This window comes from Magnolia sinica, chromosome 2, assembly GCF_029962835.1.
Source record: "Magnolia sinica isolate HGM2019 chromosome 2, MsV1, whole genome shotgun sequence".
Classification (NCBI taxonomy): domain Eukaryota; kingdom Viridiplantae; phylum Streptophyta; class Magnoliopsida; order Magnoliales; family Magnoliaceae; genus Magnolia; species Magnolia sinica.
In genome coordinates, this window is record NC_080574.1 from 17,652,976 (window position 1) to 17,671,827 (window position 18,852).

The following is an 18,852-nucleotide window of genomic DNA, read 5'->3' on the forward strand; positions in this document are numbered from 1 at the left end:
ATTTATATCACTGTTTATGAGGTTATAAACTTGTTTTTATTATCAATTAATATATTTCAAATTTTATTAAAATTTATTTCTGTTTTCTATATCTTCTTGTTGATTCGAAGAATCTATGTGAGGAGTACAGAGAAACTCCATATATACAGAGTAATTATCCCCTAAGGAAGATGGTGTTTGACCACATCATGCTTATCCCTGCGTCACCGGGTTGGCACGTGTGGACTCAGCAAAGCTCCTTTAGCTTAGTACTACGTGTTTTCGCTTGAATATAAGTTGTTATTAGTGATTGTAGGCTTTGAATAAAAAGTTGTGGTTGACCATAGAATTGTCTTGGTACTCATAAATGAGGTGGTCCACTTGCTTTTGTGTGCAAAAATTCATATTATATGCAAGAAAGGAACAAGGCAGAGTGGTTTGAATATTCTAAACCTCGTTTAATTATTAGATTTGAAAGGTCTTGAACTCTGCCCCAGAAATGTCATAGAAACGTAATGGTTATGTGGGTTGCTTTCATAGAGAGTGTGAGGCTTTTTCTTTATTATTATTATTTGGGTTACTTGCATCTACCTCCCTAATGCTATATGATAGTTAAATATACTTATCTTTATTTGTTTTCGATTATTATATAGATACCTCTTTTGTTTTGCAGATTTAACAGATTCTCCCAGACAAGAAACCACCACTATCTATCAGCACCATTGGTCTTTGAACAAATGATTGCTCACCTTGTGCAGACAGCCGGTCGTAGATGCATGTGGGCCTTATTGTGGCGTGTGTATGTCATTCAATATAGTCAATTGGATCACCCACTATGAAAATGGAATACAATAATTTCAATTATCGCATGGGCCACCACGTGGATTTGAATTTTTTTATGTCGTTTGTTGTTTTTTGTGGTATTGCCCACCTAGTGGATGGATCATTCTATTGTTTGGGTATAAAAAAAAAAAAATCACAATGGAGTGATTTTGTTGGATAGGTTGGATGTTGGATCTGATTTAGAGATCATAGTGGGCCCGAATTATCTAATGTCTTTTGTACCGAGGATAATTTTGCTCTTGGTATAGAATCAAGGAAGGTGATGCAGGGGAGGTATCTCTTAAAAAATATAAAAAAATAGAAAGGTGTGGACAAGTGTCATGTAAGTTGTAACTGATAGGAGGATAATTTGTCAAAGGAGTTGTTGATGTTGGTGATGTTATATTCTAATGAGGGTGGTTTATTTTACTTTTTAGACTTTTTGTGGTTTGTTGATTTTTATTTTTTTATTTTTATGGTGTACTTGCTTGGAAGAGCCTTGTGCGTTGTATTTGGTTTTTCAGTTCTAAGAGGTGGGGTCCTTGGTCCAATAATCCAGACCGTTCATCTGTTGAGTGGCACTGTAGATGGACATTCAAAGATGCTATATATTAATTCTGCATAACTCCTCTTGTAGATGGACATTCAAAGATGCTATATATTAATTCTGCATAACTCCTCTTGTAGATAAGTAAATAGAGTGCTATTCAAACCTTTTTTGGGTTAGCTTGTTAGTACACACCCTATTGTCTAGCTAGTCACCCCAACTAGGGAATTGATACCAAGACATCAGTGTTGAAACGAGAGTATCTCAACTCAGTCTACCACTTAAGCTATGGATCGTGTTAGGTAGTCGGGTATTAAACTTACACATGTATGAAGCTTTCTTCTTATCCCATTTTTACATAAGCGCTCCAATAACTATCCTTCGGAGATGACCTCTCAATTAAGTATGCGCTGACTAATATATCCTTTTAATTTTGCAATTATAGTTTACGGAAGTATCTAATATCATTACACCTATATGTGATATTTTAACATTTTGTATAAAATCTAACAGAGTTAATGCAAGGGAGACATCTCCAAATAAAATAAGGCTGTATAAATATCATGAACATGAAGGGAAGATTATTGTTCTTGTTGTTTTGTTGTGGCTGTTGTTGTCATCATTACCATCACCATCAAATTACAATGCTCTTGTTAGGATTTGTTTATTTAGACAGCTCAATCAATGAATGTGAACCATCTATAAAGTCCATAACACATTTCATAGACTATTATACAAAAATCTCACTAAACAAATGGTCTCATCCATCCTATATTTGGCCCTATTTCTCAATCATCTTTTCTCTAAGCTATGGATGGAATGATTATAATCATCTAAACAAATGATTATTTAAAATCATAAGCAATCTATAATGAGGCTTTAACTACGTTTGTATAAACAATCTTGACCATACATATTAAAATCCATTGATTAATAGTTAATATTTGTTGGATTGGTGCAATGTTTACAGGGTAGCCCATGAAACATTACAGCTTCTGAAAGTAATTAATTACCCCAATGGGGACTTTTGGATATATATATATATATATATATATATATATATATATATATATATATATATATATATATATACGTGGCTAATATTTAAAATGAGGGACAGGAGTACTTTAGAAATTAAAAATGTGGTTGTTGTTGTGGTCAAAATCTGCGGAAAGCTAGAAACCGGTGTAGATATTTCCACCATCCAGAGAGTTTGGTTGGTGGCACCTTACCCCAGTGTGATAGAGTGAATGGTACAGCTCGGATTGCATTCTGAAATTGATCTTAACCGTTCATGTTTTCCATGCCACCATATAGAAGTTGTAGTACTATAATCATGCTTCATTGATTATAATGACCTTTGAATGGTGGATTCATTCAAAAAAAAAAAATATATATTTTATTTTATTTCTTACCATGGTCCAGGTAGCATAGAATCGAGAGTATAAACGGTTCAGATCATCATTTTGAATGCAATATAGGGTGGAAACCAGCCACCAGACCCTCGCAAAACCCCTCTGCTGGATCTCTCAAAATTTCTCTCTCCACGTGCGTTGCACATGTCACGCTCTTAGGATTTTTTTGTTTTTGTTTTTTTTTATAGTTGGTTGATTTTTTTAGTATACTCGACTGGAGCAGCTTTGTTCAGTGTACTCGATTTTTCAGTTTTGAGAGGTGGGGTCATTGATCCATTAATCCAGACCGTTGGCTTGTTGTGTGGCCCGGTAGATGGACTACGTCCCATGACTCTTACGTATTGAAAGATAGTAGATACTAATCTCAGGATATTTCAATTGAAGATGAAATGTTATACACCAACGCGACGGATATGTTGTATCAAAGGGCACGTACGGTATAGGTCAACGAGAGATGGCCCACGTCTAGGAAATCTCACGTGCGAAAGACCATGTGAGCATGCAGTTTCACTTGGGCTTTTCCGATGAGAGTAGCTGGAGAACTAGTTGAAAAATCTTTGAGCAGGATCATATAGGGAGGCATAATAGTGATGGACGATCTATACTTGGGGCCCATGGTTTGGTGATCCAGACCGTTGATGTAATCTCTATCATCATTCACCGCGTATGCGACTAAAAACCTTCCAGATGGGTAGGTCCTAACCCTACAATCTTTTTCTTTCTTTCAGACGGCTATATCTAAAAGCCTTGTAGATGGGTAGATCCTAACCCTACAGTCTCTGTCTTTCTTTCAGATGGGTAGATCCTAACCCTACAATCTTTGTCTTTCTTTCAGATTTCTTAACTGTCCATATGTAAGTTAGTTATCAAAGCTGTTAGTATCTTATGTAAGTGATTTTTGCAGAATCCCCATCCCAGAAAGAACTTAGTAGAGACGGCAACGGGCTGACTGGGCCGGGCAGGTTTAGTCCGTAGACTCACCCGATTATTAACCGGACCTAAAATTCAGGCCCATGGCCAGGCCTAGGCCCAGTTCTTTTAGCAATCGAACAAAACTCTTCCAATATTATTACAGGTACCTCCCCTCTGTGAATATCTTGACCTTCCAAATCACTGACCCAACTGTATGGATGGATCATAATGCAAAAGTTGCATTCAGAAGATCATATTGACCATCTGATTTATCCTTCTGCTCATTATTTTACTTTTAACCATCCATTTGATAGCTATTAATTAGATGGTTAGGATTGCCTGATTAATGTGATTTTATATATTCGCTCCATCCACAATGAGACCCACAATTTGAATGGTTGGGATTTCATTAAATCAATGCCACGTGTGACGAGGATGAGACTCCAGCATTTTTTTCAATGGTGCGAAACTAACATTAGACTCTGGTCCTTAGTAATCAGGCCCATCCCATCCACTAACATCACAAACGAGCTTTTTCCTGTGCTGGGATTGGGGTTCCATAGGAAACTTTGTAAAAACCAAACCCAGCCCAATACATTTTCCAATCAGGCTTCAAAATCGAGCCTATGCTCAACCCACAGGCCTTCATTAGAGATCCAAGCCTGATGGGCCAGCATGGCCTTTTGCTGCCCCTAACCTAACCATGGGCTCCCATGATACAGACCGGACATTATTCAACTCGAATTACAACCCAAACGCTAAGCATGTCAGCTAATCAAGACTAGGGGCGTAACTGGGCTGGGTTACAAGCGTAACCCATCCAAAGCCCATGAGCCGAATACCTGTAAATAGGTACAAATGGATGTGTGTATAGTCCTTGAGGCCCATTGGTTAGGCCATCCACGATGGTCCACATGTCCGTGCAGATGAACAATCAGGACCATCGAATTATGGCCAATGAAAAAATTCACTCACCAATAGCGTGACTTCATTTGCTCCCTCCGTCTTTAGGAAATCGCGTGGGCCGGATACTGACTGGGGACCCACATGTATACCTAGGAAGGCTCGGACTGAAGTTATTGGGCATGGTTAGTGAGCCGCTGTCGGAGATGGCATTCACCAAGATAGTCTGGGGTCCTGGGTTATCGATGACAGCATTCCTCCCTTGCAGCAGTTTTTCTCCTGTTGGTTATACGGCATGTCCGGCTCCTCCTCACAGCTATGCGGAATGTCGCTCTGCGGCCTCTGCGCCCCACATCTTCCATATCACCTCCTCATTTTCTGAGCCTCAGGTAAGATAAAAGAGCTCTGGTTCTTAGCTTTCTTGAATTGGGTGATAAATCGCTCGACTAGTTCTCCATGCAACTCACAGAGCCAAGACAAAAGATTTTTTTTTTTCCTTTTCTTTTTTAAGGAAAAAAAGGTTTATTAAAATAGCAAAAGCCATACAACAAAGATTACATTTGGGCAGGCCCACAGCTCCAAAAAAATTCACCCAGGCTGCCTATCATATGCCCCAAGGCTGCCTCACTAGAAAAACTAAGACCCCTACCTTCTCTAATGCAACCCAGGACCACCTGGTCCAAAAGGAGTGCTCCCCTAGTTGAAAGAGGCAGTCTGCCAAAACCTGATAGACATTCTTTACTTGAGAATTGCTACCCAATCTGGCTAAACCATCTGCCACACCATTCACTTCCCTCATAACATGAGTTAGTGATTTGAATACCCTACTTAAGGGCCTCAACCTGGGCCTTCCATACCACATATTCTACATGGAAGGATTCTCCTTGTTAAGCATATCCACAACTATTCTAGAATCACTTTCCACAGCTATATTGGCCAAACCTTGGCCCACACATAACAAAAGCCCTTCCACCAACGCATGGGCTTTCAGTCTGGTTGTTAGTTCCCCAGCCATACCCACTAGAAAAAGCAAAAATTAACTCTCCTTTACAATTTCTACAAACACCTCCATCTCCATATTGCCCCGGGTTCTCACACGTCAAATAGCCTTCAATAGGCCTGACCCATTTCATGATCGAAATGCTTTGCACCTAGGATGCCCCATTCTAATCTCCAAGGACTGCAGTGCTTGCTGCCTATAACGATAGTTCCTCTTTGGAGGGGGAGGAGAGGGTTGATGAACTTTTGCCAATTCTTAATACGGGAAATGGTCCTTTCTATGCTAATCTGCAGACCTTTGAATCTCTTACCATTTCTCTCCTTCCAAACCTCTCAACAAATAAAATAGGGAGCAACACCTCTAAGCGCAGAGAAACAATTCGTGGTTGAGGCTTCCATCCACAAGAAGGAGGTGCGCCCAGCAACAGATTGATCCCATAGCTGGGATAAATCCAGCAGATTAGAGAAGTCAAGCCATAGGTTAGCCGCAAGCTCTTCCAAAATGAATAGAAGATCCAAGGACTCCAATTTCGGCCTATGATCGTTCCAACAGCATACTCCTGTCAAGGAGTTACCAAACAGCTTGAGTTTTAAAAAGTCATAGGTCAAAAGTTCTCCACACTACACGGTGAAATGAGTCAAATGATCAATATACTTGATGGTGGTCGACTCACCCTCCCCATAAAAGAGAGTGAACTAAATCCCCAGGCAATTCAAAATATTGATAAACCCAGTCAGAGATAGGGTTTCTGATAAATCGGCCAAGCAACTCATCGTTGGGCCGGACACTATATTCCTGCGAGTCCCATGACATCATCACAACTGAGAGGGCGTTGTGGTTGCGCAGGATATTGCCTTTGCGCTACTTGAGTTTCTGCTACTGGTAGTTGAGGAATAGGAGGTTGCCCCTTGTTAGCCTTGTTGCATCGTTGGTATTATAGGAGGTTGCCCCTTGATAGCCTTGTTGCATCGTTGGTACCCACTGGGTATTCAGATCTAAGGTAGTAATTATGTGACACGGGCAGTTGTCCCCTAAACTGCTTAGTGCCTGCATGGAATTGGCCCCAAAGCTATCGATGTTCTCGGGGGGTCTGCAAATTCTTGTTGCCCATTTTGACAATCATTTCTCCTTACCACTGGTATATGACGGCCATGGGGTTCAACTCAACTAATCCTTATGGGGGGTTCGACCATTCTGCTTCTAGTTCCACTGGGGAATTGTTAATAGGTTGAAGGTTCGCGGATGTCGAAATTGTTTAAGAGAGACATTCGATCAATTTGGTGAGGCTATCTACATGGGCCTTGTTATTCTCTATAATCTGCCACAAATTTCCTCGCATGTTAATGATATTTGCGACTTCTCCTAAAATAACATTCAGTTGAGAAAAGAATCCTGCGTCCATGATGACAACTCCACTTGTTGCTCCTCATCTTGTGCTCTCTCCCACAACCTCATGAAAACCTCATCTTGTGCCCTTATTTTCTCTCTACTAATCATATTCCTGTATTGAGAAACTCTACAATAGCACATTGTCCCATCGGGCTTGCTAAAAATAGTGTTGTTGTTCAATCGAAACGCGTGGCCACACATGTAATAAGCAACTCGAATTCAATCAAATGTGTACAATTAGAAATAATGTCAGGCATGCTAAAGTCATATTCAACTTGAATCAATTAAATGCTTATGACCCCAGGCACCAAACTAGCCAGATTAGGATTAAACTTGTGAATGTTGATCTAACTATTCAATTACCAATATTATAATGATCAGGTGATTTAGAAGGGGAAGATTAGTCTTTCGAAATTATTTTTTCTTTGAGCCAAGGACTTTTCTTTCAATGGTGATAGAGTATCAGGTCTCCCAATAATGTGATGATTGATGAAAAATATTTAAAATTAAGATTAAATTGTTGATTTCATTAATTAAAAAAGATGAACAATACAATCAATGAAGAAAAAATAAATTAAGCAGAGAAACAAAAAATAATTTCCTATAATTCCCTGTGTGAACAAAACATCCGAGGTTTATATTCTGCAAGACAACTAATGTGATTGACCAAATAAGAATTTGGTGATCGGTGAGATTTGACGATGGTGGTCATGGATATTTAACCTACTTCTAAAGCGTGTTACAACGATGGTCCCAAACAGTAATGGATTTAAGTTAAACTATGAATTTCAGACTTGTTATAGCGTGGCTAAACAAAAGTGAAATATTTAAGCTAAGAAGCTAAAAGTAAGATAAACAACGTTGTGCTGTAGGAATTGATTGGTTATGTGTGACAAGGGCCCAGAGCTCTTTGTTAAGTTTTGCTTATATAAGTTTGGAGAGGCTGTAATGACCTGAGATTTTGGTATGCATGCATACATGTGCATGCGTATACACTTACACTCATCTAAGTATTCCTGCATAATTTATCCGTTTATTCACGTATCCATGCACATATGCAACTATCAATTTATACCCGATGCGACCATTAATATGTATCGATTTAGTGTGAACTATTAAATTATAATTATATAATTTTAGTGTATATATATGTTTCGGTATATGTACATATACACTTGCACTCTCCTACTTATATCAAATTATGATTCATGACCCATAAACAAAATCATTCCATTATCTACCATTATTATCTAATCACTAATGCAAATCAATCATTCGACAAGCTATTGAATTAATCTATTTCAAAACCTACCTTGTACTTGTGTGTTCTTAAAACTGGTTCTGCATTACCTTATATATGTATGATTAGGTCCTTACCATTCAATTATTTCAATCGTATCTCATCATATTACTGCACATCTTAATCATATTCGTTAACTAGGCAACCTCCCAAATATAAAAGGAAATGGTCCATATCATATCCAGGTCTGTATGACCTAATCAACAGGTTAGATGTCAAATAAACATTACAGTGGGCCTGAGAGGTTTTTAACAGTGGACATTTAATCACTACTGTTTCCCTGTGGTGTGGTCCACCTGAGATTTAGATTCCCCCTCATTGTTAGGATCAAGCCCTAAAATGATATGGAAAAATGAATGAACAACACGCATAAAACACATACATCATGGTGGGGCCCGGAGAGCTCCGACCACTAGCCAAACCGCATCTGCCAATCAGGTCCATCTACAAATAGGCTTCTAAAAATTGCATATGATAGACAAGCCTATGCACGGAGTGGCAATGGGCCGTAGTAGGGATGGGCCGAGGTAGGCCCTCACCCCATTCAAATGTGTGGAGATATGGAGAGGGGAAGGAATTGAGAGGGGTGAAACTCCTCTTCACTCATTTGAAAGCTGTCTTAGTACCCTCATCAACACATGAACAACAGAAATCCTTCCGATCTCAGTTGCATAAAAAGTGTGGAGGATGCAAAAGATCCAAGCCAAGCATTCATCAATGAATTCCAATGAATAAGTATGCATTGTAAATTTTAAAACGATGATGAACAGACATTGTCAACTACGACCAGCGATTCTGCAAATTTGCCTACAACAATTGCATGCTGGTATTTTTCTCATCTATCTTTCCATGCATAAAACACATGGTTTTTGATATATAACAACATGAGGTTTGTACAAATCAACCAACCCCAAACGAAAAGGGAAGAGAAAGGAAGATTTCTTCATCTATCTAAGAAACCAAAATGAGAAATAAGAACAAGAGAGAAAACCCAATTGAGGGAGAAGATATTGATAGAAAATGTGAAGGGCTGGCATTAGGAAGACTTGGATATGCATCTGGTGGAGGCATTACACATTCATCCCCACTGAAGGAAATTTTCCTTGGAAATGCCCATCCTTCATTGAATGTGAATAGGCCTGGATCCTTTCTCAGCAATATTTCCGTCTGGACATTTCCCAGCTCCCCCGACTGCAGTAGCATGTTATTGTAGTGATCGATCCCCCAAAACATTCCAGTATCATCTGCAAATGAAACAGTAACATAATTTCAAAATGCATTGGTTAGAGATTGATGGAAGTGAGTTTTGGACTTGTTAGCAGAATCCTGTTACTGCGCATTGCGTGTTTGGTAGCACAAGTGAAATAAATTGTGAAAATTCAGTTCATACAAATGGAACTAGCCTTCACATTGCAGTTATATTGTTTTCACGATCAACCAGTGAATAAGTTCCAACCTGCAATGTGTGCATGACATCCGACATGTCCAAAAGGTTGGGTCCTCCATGATGATCACCATTCAAAAATCAAGCCAATCCACACATTCATTTGGTAGGCCACAACTATAGTGGCTGTCCATTGATTTCTATGGTTTGGCCCACCTAATGAGTTAATTGCGCTGATTTTTATATTAGGTTCTTATGGCAAGACTAACCAATTGAATAGGTGGGATGTCACAAATGTGTAAAATGTTAAAACTTATTTAATGATTTGATTTTAATCTGTGGTGGAATTGGACATGAGACTATAAAGACTGAACTTTAATATCAAAGAAAGTAAACGCTGCAATGGTATATATACATACTAGCACTTAATAGTAATAATCTACACTAAGCAGGCCCCACCATGAATTGATCATGGCAATACCGCTAAGCTGGCCTCATGAATGGATCACCGTCGATTCAAGAACTACTATGATCACACGATCCAGACTCAAGAATGTAGACCCAGATGGTAAATTAGGTATAGGCAAAGGTTCACATAAAAATGGCAAAATGATCCGTGGATAGGATGATCAGGATCGTTTCTTGTGCATGTGCAATACAAGGTGGAACATGTCAGATAAATGATCCGGATCGATGATAGGACTCTGCGTACAGTAGGATGCGAATTGCTATTATGCCCAAGTGGGCCCATAAAGTAATAAGATGTAATTTCCAGACATTGGTCTGGGTCTGACTCGTTTACTAATTGGGCCTGAACTAGGCCCATGCCCAACCTTGTTGGGCCGTTGCCTGCGCTGTGAACTAAAATTGCTGTTTTCAAGCTTTTGAAGTGGTAGAGAACTCACTGACTGGGCCATACTGGTGCAGAGGCTTGTAGTTGAAGCTGAAGACCTGGGTCACACTCTTCAAGTTGGGGTGTTGCACCACGAGGTTCCACTCGCTGTAGTTTTTCACGTGGTTGAAGTTTGTGACCGTTACCTTCACCCTCCAATACTCCTTGTAACTCAACTTCACGTGCCAATGCACTCTGATGGGGCACATGTGCCGTGTGCACGTCACTACAGGCGCAATAGCATCGTTCTCATCTTGCGGCATCCGTAACAGCGACGGCGACTCATTGGGCCTGAAAACATGTGGTGAAGATGCAATGAGTGTTATCACATGAGACCAGTAAGAGATGACCATGGGTGGTGGACCACTTACATGACACATTTTGTGGTGGACATGGACCCCTGGCAGGAGCAACTGCATCGCGGGCACGGGATGATTGTGCTATTGTAGAAGGACGATAGCGAGACGCAGCATGTAGGGCCCATCACCGCCCTGAATTGCGAGTAGGCACATGTAATGTTCCACGTCGCTGCAAAAATAAAAAATAAAAATCAACTTCTATGAGAACAAGTGAGTTACAAAATGGTTGTGTGAATAGTCCTTGAGGCCCATGGGCCATCTGTGATGGCCCACATGACCGTGAAGATGGACGATCAGGAACATACGAATTATAGCCAATGAAAAACTTCACTTACAAATAGCCTGACTCCATCTGCGGCCTTTGTCTTCAGGAAATTTTGTGGGCCGGACACTGACAGGAGGCCCACATGTATACCCTGGAACGCCCAGACTGAAATTAGTGGGCATGCTGAGTGAACCGCCGTTGGAGATGGCATTCCCCACAACGAGTCTGAAAGACGCAGCTGAGTTGGTTGGGTCTTGGGTCATGGACGACAGCACTCCTCCCTTGCTGCAGTTCTTCTCCTGTTGGTTATACGGCGTGTCTGGCAATAGGTCGATGATGACCGGCTCCTTCTCGCAGCAATGAGGAATGTCTCCTTTGAACTTGGAGCAGTTTCCTTGCTCTGTGGCCTCTGCGCCCCACATATTCCATATCACCTGGTCCTTTTCCCAGGCCCAGCCAAGCTTCCATCCAGGCCGTTCCACATGTCGGTACAGCTGGTTGTTGTAGATGGTCACCAAGGCCTACAGATATGAAAATGTAGCCAGTTTGGTTTGTGTACGTATGCCATTCGGAAGAAGATGGACGGTCCTAATGGCTCACAGTAGGAAAGTTGGGCGCAATTTGTATCTCTGAATGAGCCCAGGCCATTTGTTTTTTGGCTACCTTTGGGTCTGGGTTTACCACATGACTAGGGGTGAAAGACGGGCGGGTGAACCCGCCCGACCTGTGACCAACCTGACATTGGGTTGGGCTTGGGCAAAATGTATAGGGTTTGGTCTCGGTCTTTGGCTATACAAACATCAACCTAAAAAAACTTGGATCGGGCTCGGGATGAGGTCTTGGGTTGCCCAACCCAACCCAAAACCAATCAATATATAAGTTATAAATTATAATTGAGTGCAGATTGTCTGCATTGAAGGCACAAGAAATTCTAGTATTGTCGAAACATCATGCTACACAATATGACTTTTAAAATAATAGTTGTCCTATATTTTCACTTGTTTGTTTAGAAAAAATGAAGTCTTATATGATAAATAACTACATATATAATTAATAAAATGATAGGTACAAAAAAAAGATGTTTATTGAAAATATAATAGACTAGCATGTATCAACCCAACCGAGCCTGCTTGGCTTGGGCTTGGGTTGAGAATTCCTAACCTGAGATTGGGTTGGGTTGGGTTAGGGTTGAGGTATATGAACCTTGGGTTGGGCTAGGGTTGAGTACCAACCCGACCGAACCCGCCCGACTTTCAGCCCTACTGACATGACAGCCATAAACCGGGCTAAATTTGAGATGGGCCCCGGCTTGCAATAACTGGGCTGCGCCCAGGCGTTTAGTTCACAGGTCTTACAATAGGTCTAAAGTGTAGAAATTAGGCATTTTCCGCCATCCATTTGAAGGCCAGGAATTGGGCGAATGGGATTTTCCATTTGACTGGTTTTCTACTATGAGGAAACCATCTGATCTAGCGTGCCATCACCATCCGACAACACATATGGACTGTTTTGGTTCACTAGTGTGCCGCCACCATCTGATCTTCCCACATATATAAGGAATGGAGATTTACACCCCACCCTATTTATAGTTGCACCTTTTTCTTTACCGATCGGTAGTACAATGATGCATTAGTAGTACTTTGGTATTATTGTATTAGCAGAAGTAAAATAAATGGGTGTATCTAACAAAATGGTTATGTAAATATGCCTCCCTACTTTCTTCAGTTTTGGGTTGAGGGTTTTGATGTTTTCCCAACTGTATAACATTTTGGGTAGTATGCCCATGTGAGAAAAGCTGGCATGCTCCTCAAATTAGAACCACTCAAATAGTGGGACACGCTCCAAATGAATTATAAGCCAAAAGTTTCTTTGAAAGAAATATCCCAACCGGTCGATTGGTGGACATTAATGGATTGTAAATTTGAAGAGTAGTTAACAGACCAAATCCTATAAAAAATGGTTAGTAATCAATGGTCAGAATCGATCTGATTTTATGTACATGACGTCCCACTAGCTGGGTATTTTGCATTTAAGCCATTTGCCACGTGTGCAGTTGGGGAGCTCGGAAGTCAGGGATCTGTCATTGGGCGAGAATATAATGCAATGGCTTCTGGCTGCCGCAGGACAAGTTATCCACGGACGCGGATTATGTGTTTTGTATCTACACCGTTCATATGTTTTACCAGTTGATTTTGGGTTATGAACCTAAAATAATCAGATCTAAATCTCAAGGGATTAAACTTTCTAGGGCCCACAGTACTTTTCAATTGTCATCCAACCGTTGATAAGGTCACATAGACCTGGATGAAAGGAACACATAATTATTAACGTACATCACGGTGCGCCCTAAAGTCACGGATATACCGGCCATGTGTATGGGATAATACTCTGATGACAAGGCATTTAAGAATATGATGCTACCCAGGCGAGACTGGAAACGGATTGGCTACTGACCCTGCCACTAGCCAATGGCTAGTGGTCGGTGCTCTGTGGGCCCCACCATGATGTATGTGTTTCATCCATGCCGTCCACCCATTCTTCCATATCATTTTATGGTATGAGCCCAAAAATGAGGTTGATCCAAATCTCAAGTGGACCGCACAGTATTGATTGAACGCCCACCGTTACAAAATTCTAGGGGCCACATAAGTTTTGGATCAAGATGATATATATTTTTCCTTTCATCCAAGTCTGTATAACCTAATCAACAGGATAGATGTCAAATAACCATTACAGTGGGCCCTAAGAGGCTTTTAATGGTGGACATTCAATCACTAATATTTTCCCATGGTGTGGTCCACTTGAGATTTAGATCTACCTCATTTTTTGATGTAAGCCCTAAAACTATCTTCCAAAATGGATGGAGCGCGTGGATAAAACACATACATCATGGTGGGGTCCACATAGAACCGACCACTGGTCACCTCGCTGGTGGCAGCGTCACTAGCCAAACCACATCCGGCGAGACTAGCCACATCACTAATAATACGGTCAGACTCGTCAAGCCACCACTAACAAGATGCGCTTTGGTTGGTGCCGTACAGACTGGGCGCAGGCAATGACAGCCACGCTATACAGCACCAACAAACAACCCGATGCTTAATTTAGCATCAAATCATTAAACAGCGCCCCGGAGCTCAGGTTAGCAGAGACGAGTCCAGCGTCAGGCCTTAGAGAGCTCCGACTGTAACGTAAATCCTTCAACGTTAAAAAGCCATCCATCAGCTAAGATACGCCACTGGGGATTATTTAACAACCTTTGTCATGGGGTGAAAACACAAAACATTCACATAGCCCATGGCCCACATCAGATCTTCCCACCACCAAAATAAAAAATCATAATGAAATCTCATAAATCAAACATTAGAAAATAAAAAGGCTTGAAAATGTTACTGTGTAAACGTCATCATGAAATTCCATGACATCCCACTTAATGGTTATGTTCGCATTTAGGTCCATCGGATCATACCCATCTACAATAACAAAAATTCAAATTTTTAAAAGAAAACCATAAATAATAATACTATTGCATATTGTATTACTTGAAGGATTTTAACATTAGAAAACCAAAAAAAAAAAAAAAAAAACAACCTTACAAAACTAACCTGTTGTAGAAAACTCCATTAAAAGGTAGCTTAAAACCAAGAGAAAACCCCCAAAGCTTAAACGAAACATGTTTTTCTTTTCGCTTCTTCTCACACCTGTAGAGAGAGAGAGAGAGAGAGAGAGAGAAGGGTTATTTGTCTTCTTCTTCTACTATGCAATAGAAAGAAGACAATGATCTTCTGTTCATATTTTCTATTTCTGTCATCTCTTTAATCGGAATCTGTGGCTTAAGAGAAAATCTTCCCATATCTTAATGACCCGGGTTCGTAATTTTCTATATTTAGGATGGTTTTCCGCGTCCTTAGAGAAGCGTGTAGCCTTTTTATTTCTTTCCCGAAGTGTACAGCATTATCATTCGCAGGCCAGTTGACACATGCCAGTATGGCACTTGTGCCAGATTGGAGCTTTCCATCAGGTGGACCACACTTTTAATATCTACTACGACTAGAATTCAGGTCTTTTCACTATTGCAGTGGGCTACATTGTGGGTGGCCAGGAAGGTTATTTTACCATATGTTTTGTTCTTATCTTGTGGCCCAAATGAGCATTTAGAGAGAATGATGGTTTTGACGGAAGATCTACTAAGTGCTCCAACCGGATGAAAGGCTCGGATCTCTCTCAAGTGTGCCATGTTAGCACGTGTGCTTGTGCGTGTGGATGGGCAGCGGAGGCATGGATTTAGCAAATGTCTTCTTTTCATTGTAACGTTCTTAGTTGTCACTGGTTTATCACTTGATGCATGATCTGAAATGGTAGTTCTGGTGTCCACACCCTACCTCGTGGACCCCACTTATAGTGGTTCGATTGATTATTTTGTAGTCTGTGTTGAAGGCACGGGGGATTCCTATGCCTTTCATTTTTATTGGTACACATCAGTGCCGATGACATCAGCTGATATCAGCCGCCAAAAACTAAAGAAAAAAAGAAAATACATACGGATTTGCAATAGGGACATTTACGTAATTACATTTTGGCACGCCGATTTTCTCTTTCAGAATTACTGCATAACACATTAACCATGTTTTAATGTGTGGAACTTCTATGGCCCCAACATAATGTATATATTACATCCATACCATTAATCCATTTTTGAACCATTTTAGGGGATGAGCCCAAAAAAGAGAGATTATGCATGAATCAAGTAGAACACATCAAGGAAAGAAGTGGGGATTGAATGACTAGTTAATAAGGTCACGCAAGCATGGATGAAGGGAAAACAAAAATATCTCAAAGACTTCTTTAAGAGCAAGAAGTTTTCAACAGTAGATGTCCAATTCTCACTATTTCTTGTGGTGTCCGCCTAATCATTGCATCTACTTTTTTTTTTTTCTTATGTACTAAAATGATATAGAAAATTGAATGAACAGGGTGGATCTAACACATATATAATGGTGGGATCCAATGAAGTTTCACACGTCTAAGCATTCCGCTTTTTTCTCCGTAATCCGTTTGGGCAGTGCCAACTAATTTGGGCGAGGCTCCAGGGACGCGGATTTCCTATAAAGCCTTTGGCAGGAAGTTCCTGCACAAGGATGATGGTTGGGACCCACTGAGATATTTGTTAGAAATCCACTCGTCCATCCATTTTTGTAGATCATTTCATAACGTTCGACCAAAAATGAAGTGTATCCAACACTCAAGTGGGCCATACGAGAGCAAACAGTAGGCATTTAGTGAGCACGGTTGAAGCATTCTTATGGCCATAAAAGTATTGTATAAGGCTACCTTTTTTGTGTTTTCACTTCGTACTATTGGAAATGACGTTGTAAACGGTTTGGATAGCATATAAACAGGGAGCCCAGGAAGGTTTCAACACTATGAATTTCTTTTCCCAAATTTTCCTCTTGTATGACCCACTTTAGTTTTCTATCCACTTCATTTTTGGTCTTACACCCTAATTAGATCTCTGAAAACTGATGGATGGAATGGTTATAGTGGGCCCCTTACAATATCCTTTCACAGTAACTTCTTGCAAAAGGCTTCCTGGTGAAATCCACTTCCCCGCTTCGGTGGATCCCCCTGTCTACCCGATATGTATCAGACTACATCCACGTTGTCCATCCGTGTTGACAGCTCATTTTAGAACACGATTCATAGGATGAAGCGGATCCACATTCGAGATGGACCATAGTACAGGAAATAGTGGTAATTGATCATTAAAACTTCTTGTGGGCCTCAAAAGCTTTGGATGAAGATAATTGTGTGTTCTCTTCATCTAGGTCTTTTAACCTTATCAAGAGGCTGGATGGCAAATAAACATTCCTTTAGATTCTAAAAAGTTTTTAATGGTGGGGATTCAATCAAGACTGTTTCCTGAGGTGTGGTCCACCTAAGACTTGGGTCAGCTTCATTTTTTGGCTTATGACCTAAAATGAGCTGTCTAAATGTTTGGACAGTGCGGATTTAAGTCACTTGTATAACTATGAGCCACACAGACAAGGGTCTCACCCACCTCCGCAGCCCCGCCCTTTCATTCCAGGGCATCCGTTTCGGACGCCGTTTGGCTGGTGATCCACCACGGACCAGCTAACTGGTTTCAAACCTATGTGGTCCCCATGTGATGTATGTGTTTTATCCATGCTTTCCACCTATTTTGATATCTTATTTTAGGGCACGAACTCCTGAAATGAAGCAGATCTAAACATCAGGTGGACTACATAGACAGAAATTGGCCGTTTGCGGATGAAGCAGATCCAAAAATCAGGTGGACTACATAGATGAAAATTGGCCGTTTGAGGATGAAGCAGATCTAAACATAGATGGACTACATAGACGGAAATTGGCCGTTTGCAGATGAAGCAAATCTAAACATCAGGTCGACTACATAGACGAAAATTGGCCGTTTGAGGATGAAGCAGATCTAAACATCAGGTGGACTACATAGACGGAAATTGGCTATTTGCGGATGAAGCAGATGTAAACATCAGGTGGACTATATAGACGGAAATTGGCCATTTGAGGACGATCAATCAAGTGAAATGGGTCATGTCGCATGTTGTGTCGGATGAGCTTAATAGGCCGTGTTTTTTGCCGTGGCGCACAATAAGGTATTGAAGACCAGCCTAGCTCGCTATTTTAGCATGCCCTGCCATGCCGAACCTGATAGCCTTGCAGGCCATGCCGCGGGCGGGAACGGATTGGCTACTCCCCATGACACTAGCCCCGTGGCTGATGGTCAATGCTCTATGGGTCCCACCATGATGTATTTATTTCATCGATTCCGTTCATCCATTTTTACAGATCATTTTAGGGCTTGATACAAAAAATGACAGAGATATAAATCTTAGTTGGGCCACACCAGAGGACAAAAATAATGAATGGATATTCACAATTAAAATCCTCCTAAGGCCCACTGTACTGTTTATTTGACATCTAATCTGCTGATTTGGTCATAAAGACCCAGATGAAGGGAAAAAATAAATATCAGCTTGATCCAAAACTTTTATGGACCCCAAAACATTTTTAATGGTCAAAATTCATTCAACACTTTTTCTTGTATTGTGGTCCACTTGAGATTGAGATATACTTCATTTTTTTTATAATGTCAGAAAATGATATATAAAAATATATGGACGGCATGGATGACACACACACATCATGGTGGGCCCCACAGAGCACCGACCACCAGCCAATGGCTGGTGTCAAGGGGAGTAGCCAATCCGTTCCCCGCGGGCAATTTTACCATGCCAGCCCAGAAATGGATTGGCTACTCCCCCTGCCACCAGCCAATGGCTGGTGGTCTGGCTGGTGGTCGGTGATCTGTGGGCCCTACAATGATGTATGTGTTTCATCAATGCCATCCATCTATTTTTCTAGATCATTTTATGGTATTGCACAAAAAATGAGGTGTATCCCAATCTCAAGCGGACCACATTATAGGAAACAGTGTTGAATGAATGTCAACCATTAAAAAAATTTTGGGGCCCACAAAAGTATTGGATCAAGCTGATCTTTGTTTTTTCCCTTCATCTGAGTCTTTATGACCTAATAAACAGATTGGATGTCAAATAAAAATTACAGTGGGCCTTAGTAGGATTTAAATGATGGATATCCAATCACTATTGTTTTCTGATGGTGTG

At 40.7% G+C, this 18,852-nt stretch overlaps 1 protein-coding gene across 1 annotated transcript; it reads right to left on the reverse strand.

Moving 5' to 3' along the window:
• Nucleotides 1–8,985: 8,985 nt before the first annotated feature.
• On the reverse strand, nt 8,986–14,629 carry LOC131236479 (COBRA-like protein 1). The gene is made up of 5 exons (XM_058233688.1): nt 14,561–14,629; nt 11,238–11,688; nt 10,915–11,071; nt 10,557–10,834; nt 8,986–9,511 (listed from the first exon to the last, which is right to left on the reverse strand). Exons 1-5 carry the CDS (start codon nt 14,624–14,626, stop codon nt 9,219–9,221), a joined length of 1,245 nt encoding a protein of 414 aa, XP_058089671.1. The 5' UTR covers nt 14,627–14,629; the 3' UTR covers nt 8,986–9,218.
• Nucleotides 14,630–18,852: the final 4,223 nt, after the last annotated feature.

Excerpts from the sequence above, each read along its gene's own strand:
- LOC131236479 (XM_058233688.1), bottom strand. The coding sequence starts at position 14,626 with ATGGACCTAAATGCGAACATAACCATTAAGTGGGATGTCATGGAATTT. Across the intron at positions 11,689-14,560 it reads TTCATGATGACGTTTACACA|GCCTTGGTGACCATCTACAA; the intron begins GTAACATTTTCA and ends TCATATCTGTAG. Across the intron at positions 11,072-11,237 it reads CAGATGGAGTCAGGCTATTT|CGACGTGGAACATTACATGT; the intron begins GTAAGTGAAGTT and ends TTATTTTTGCAG.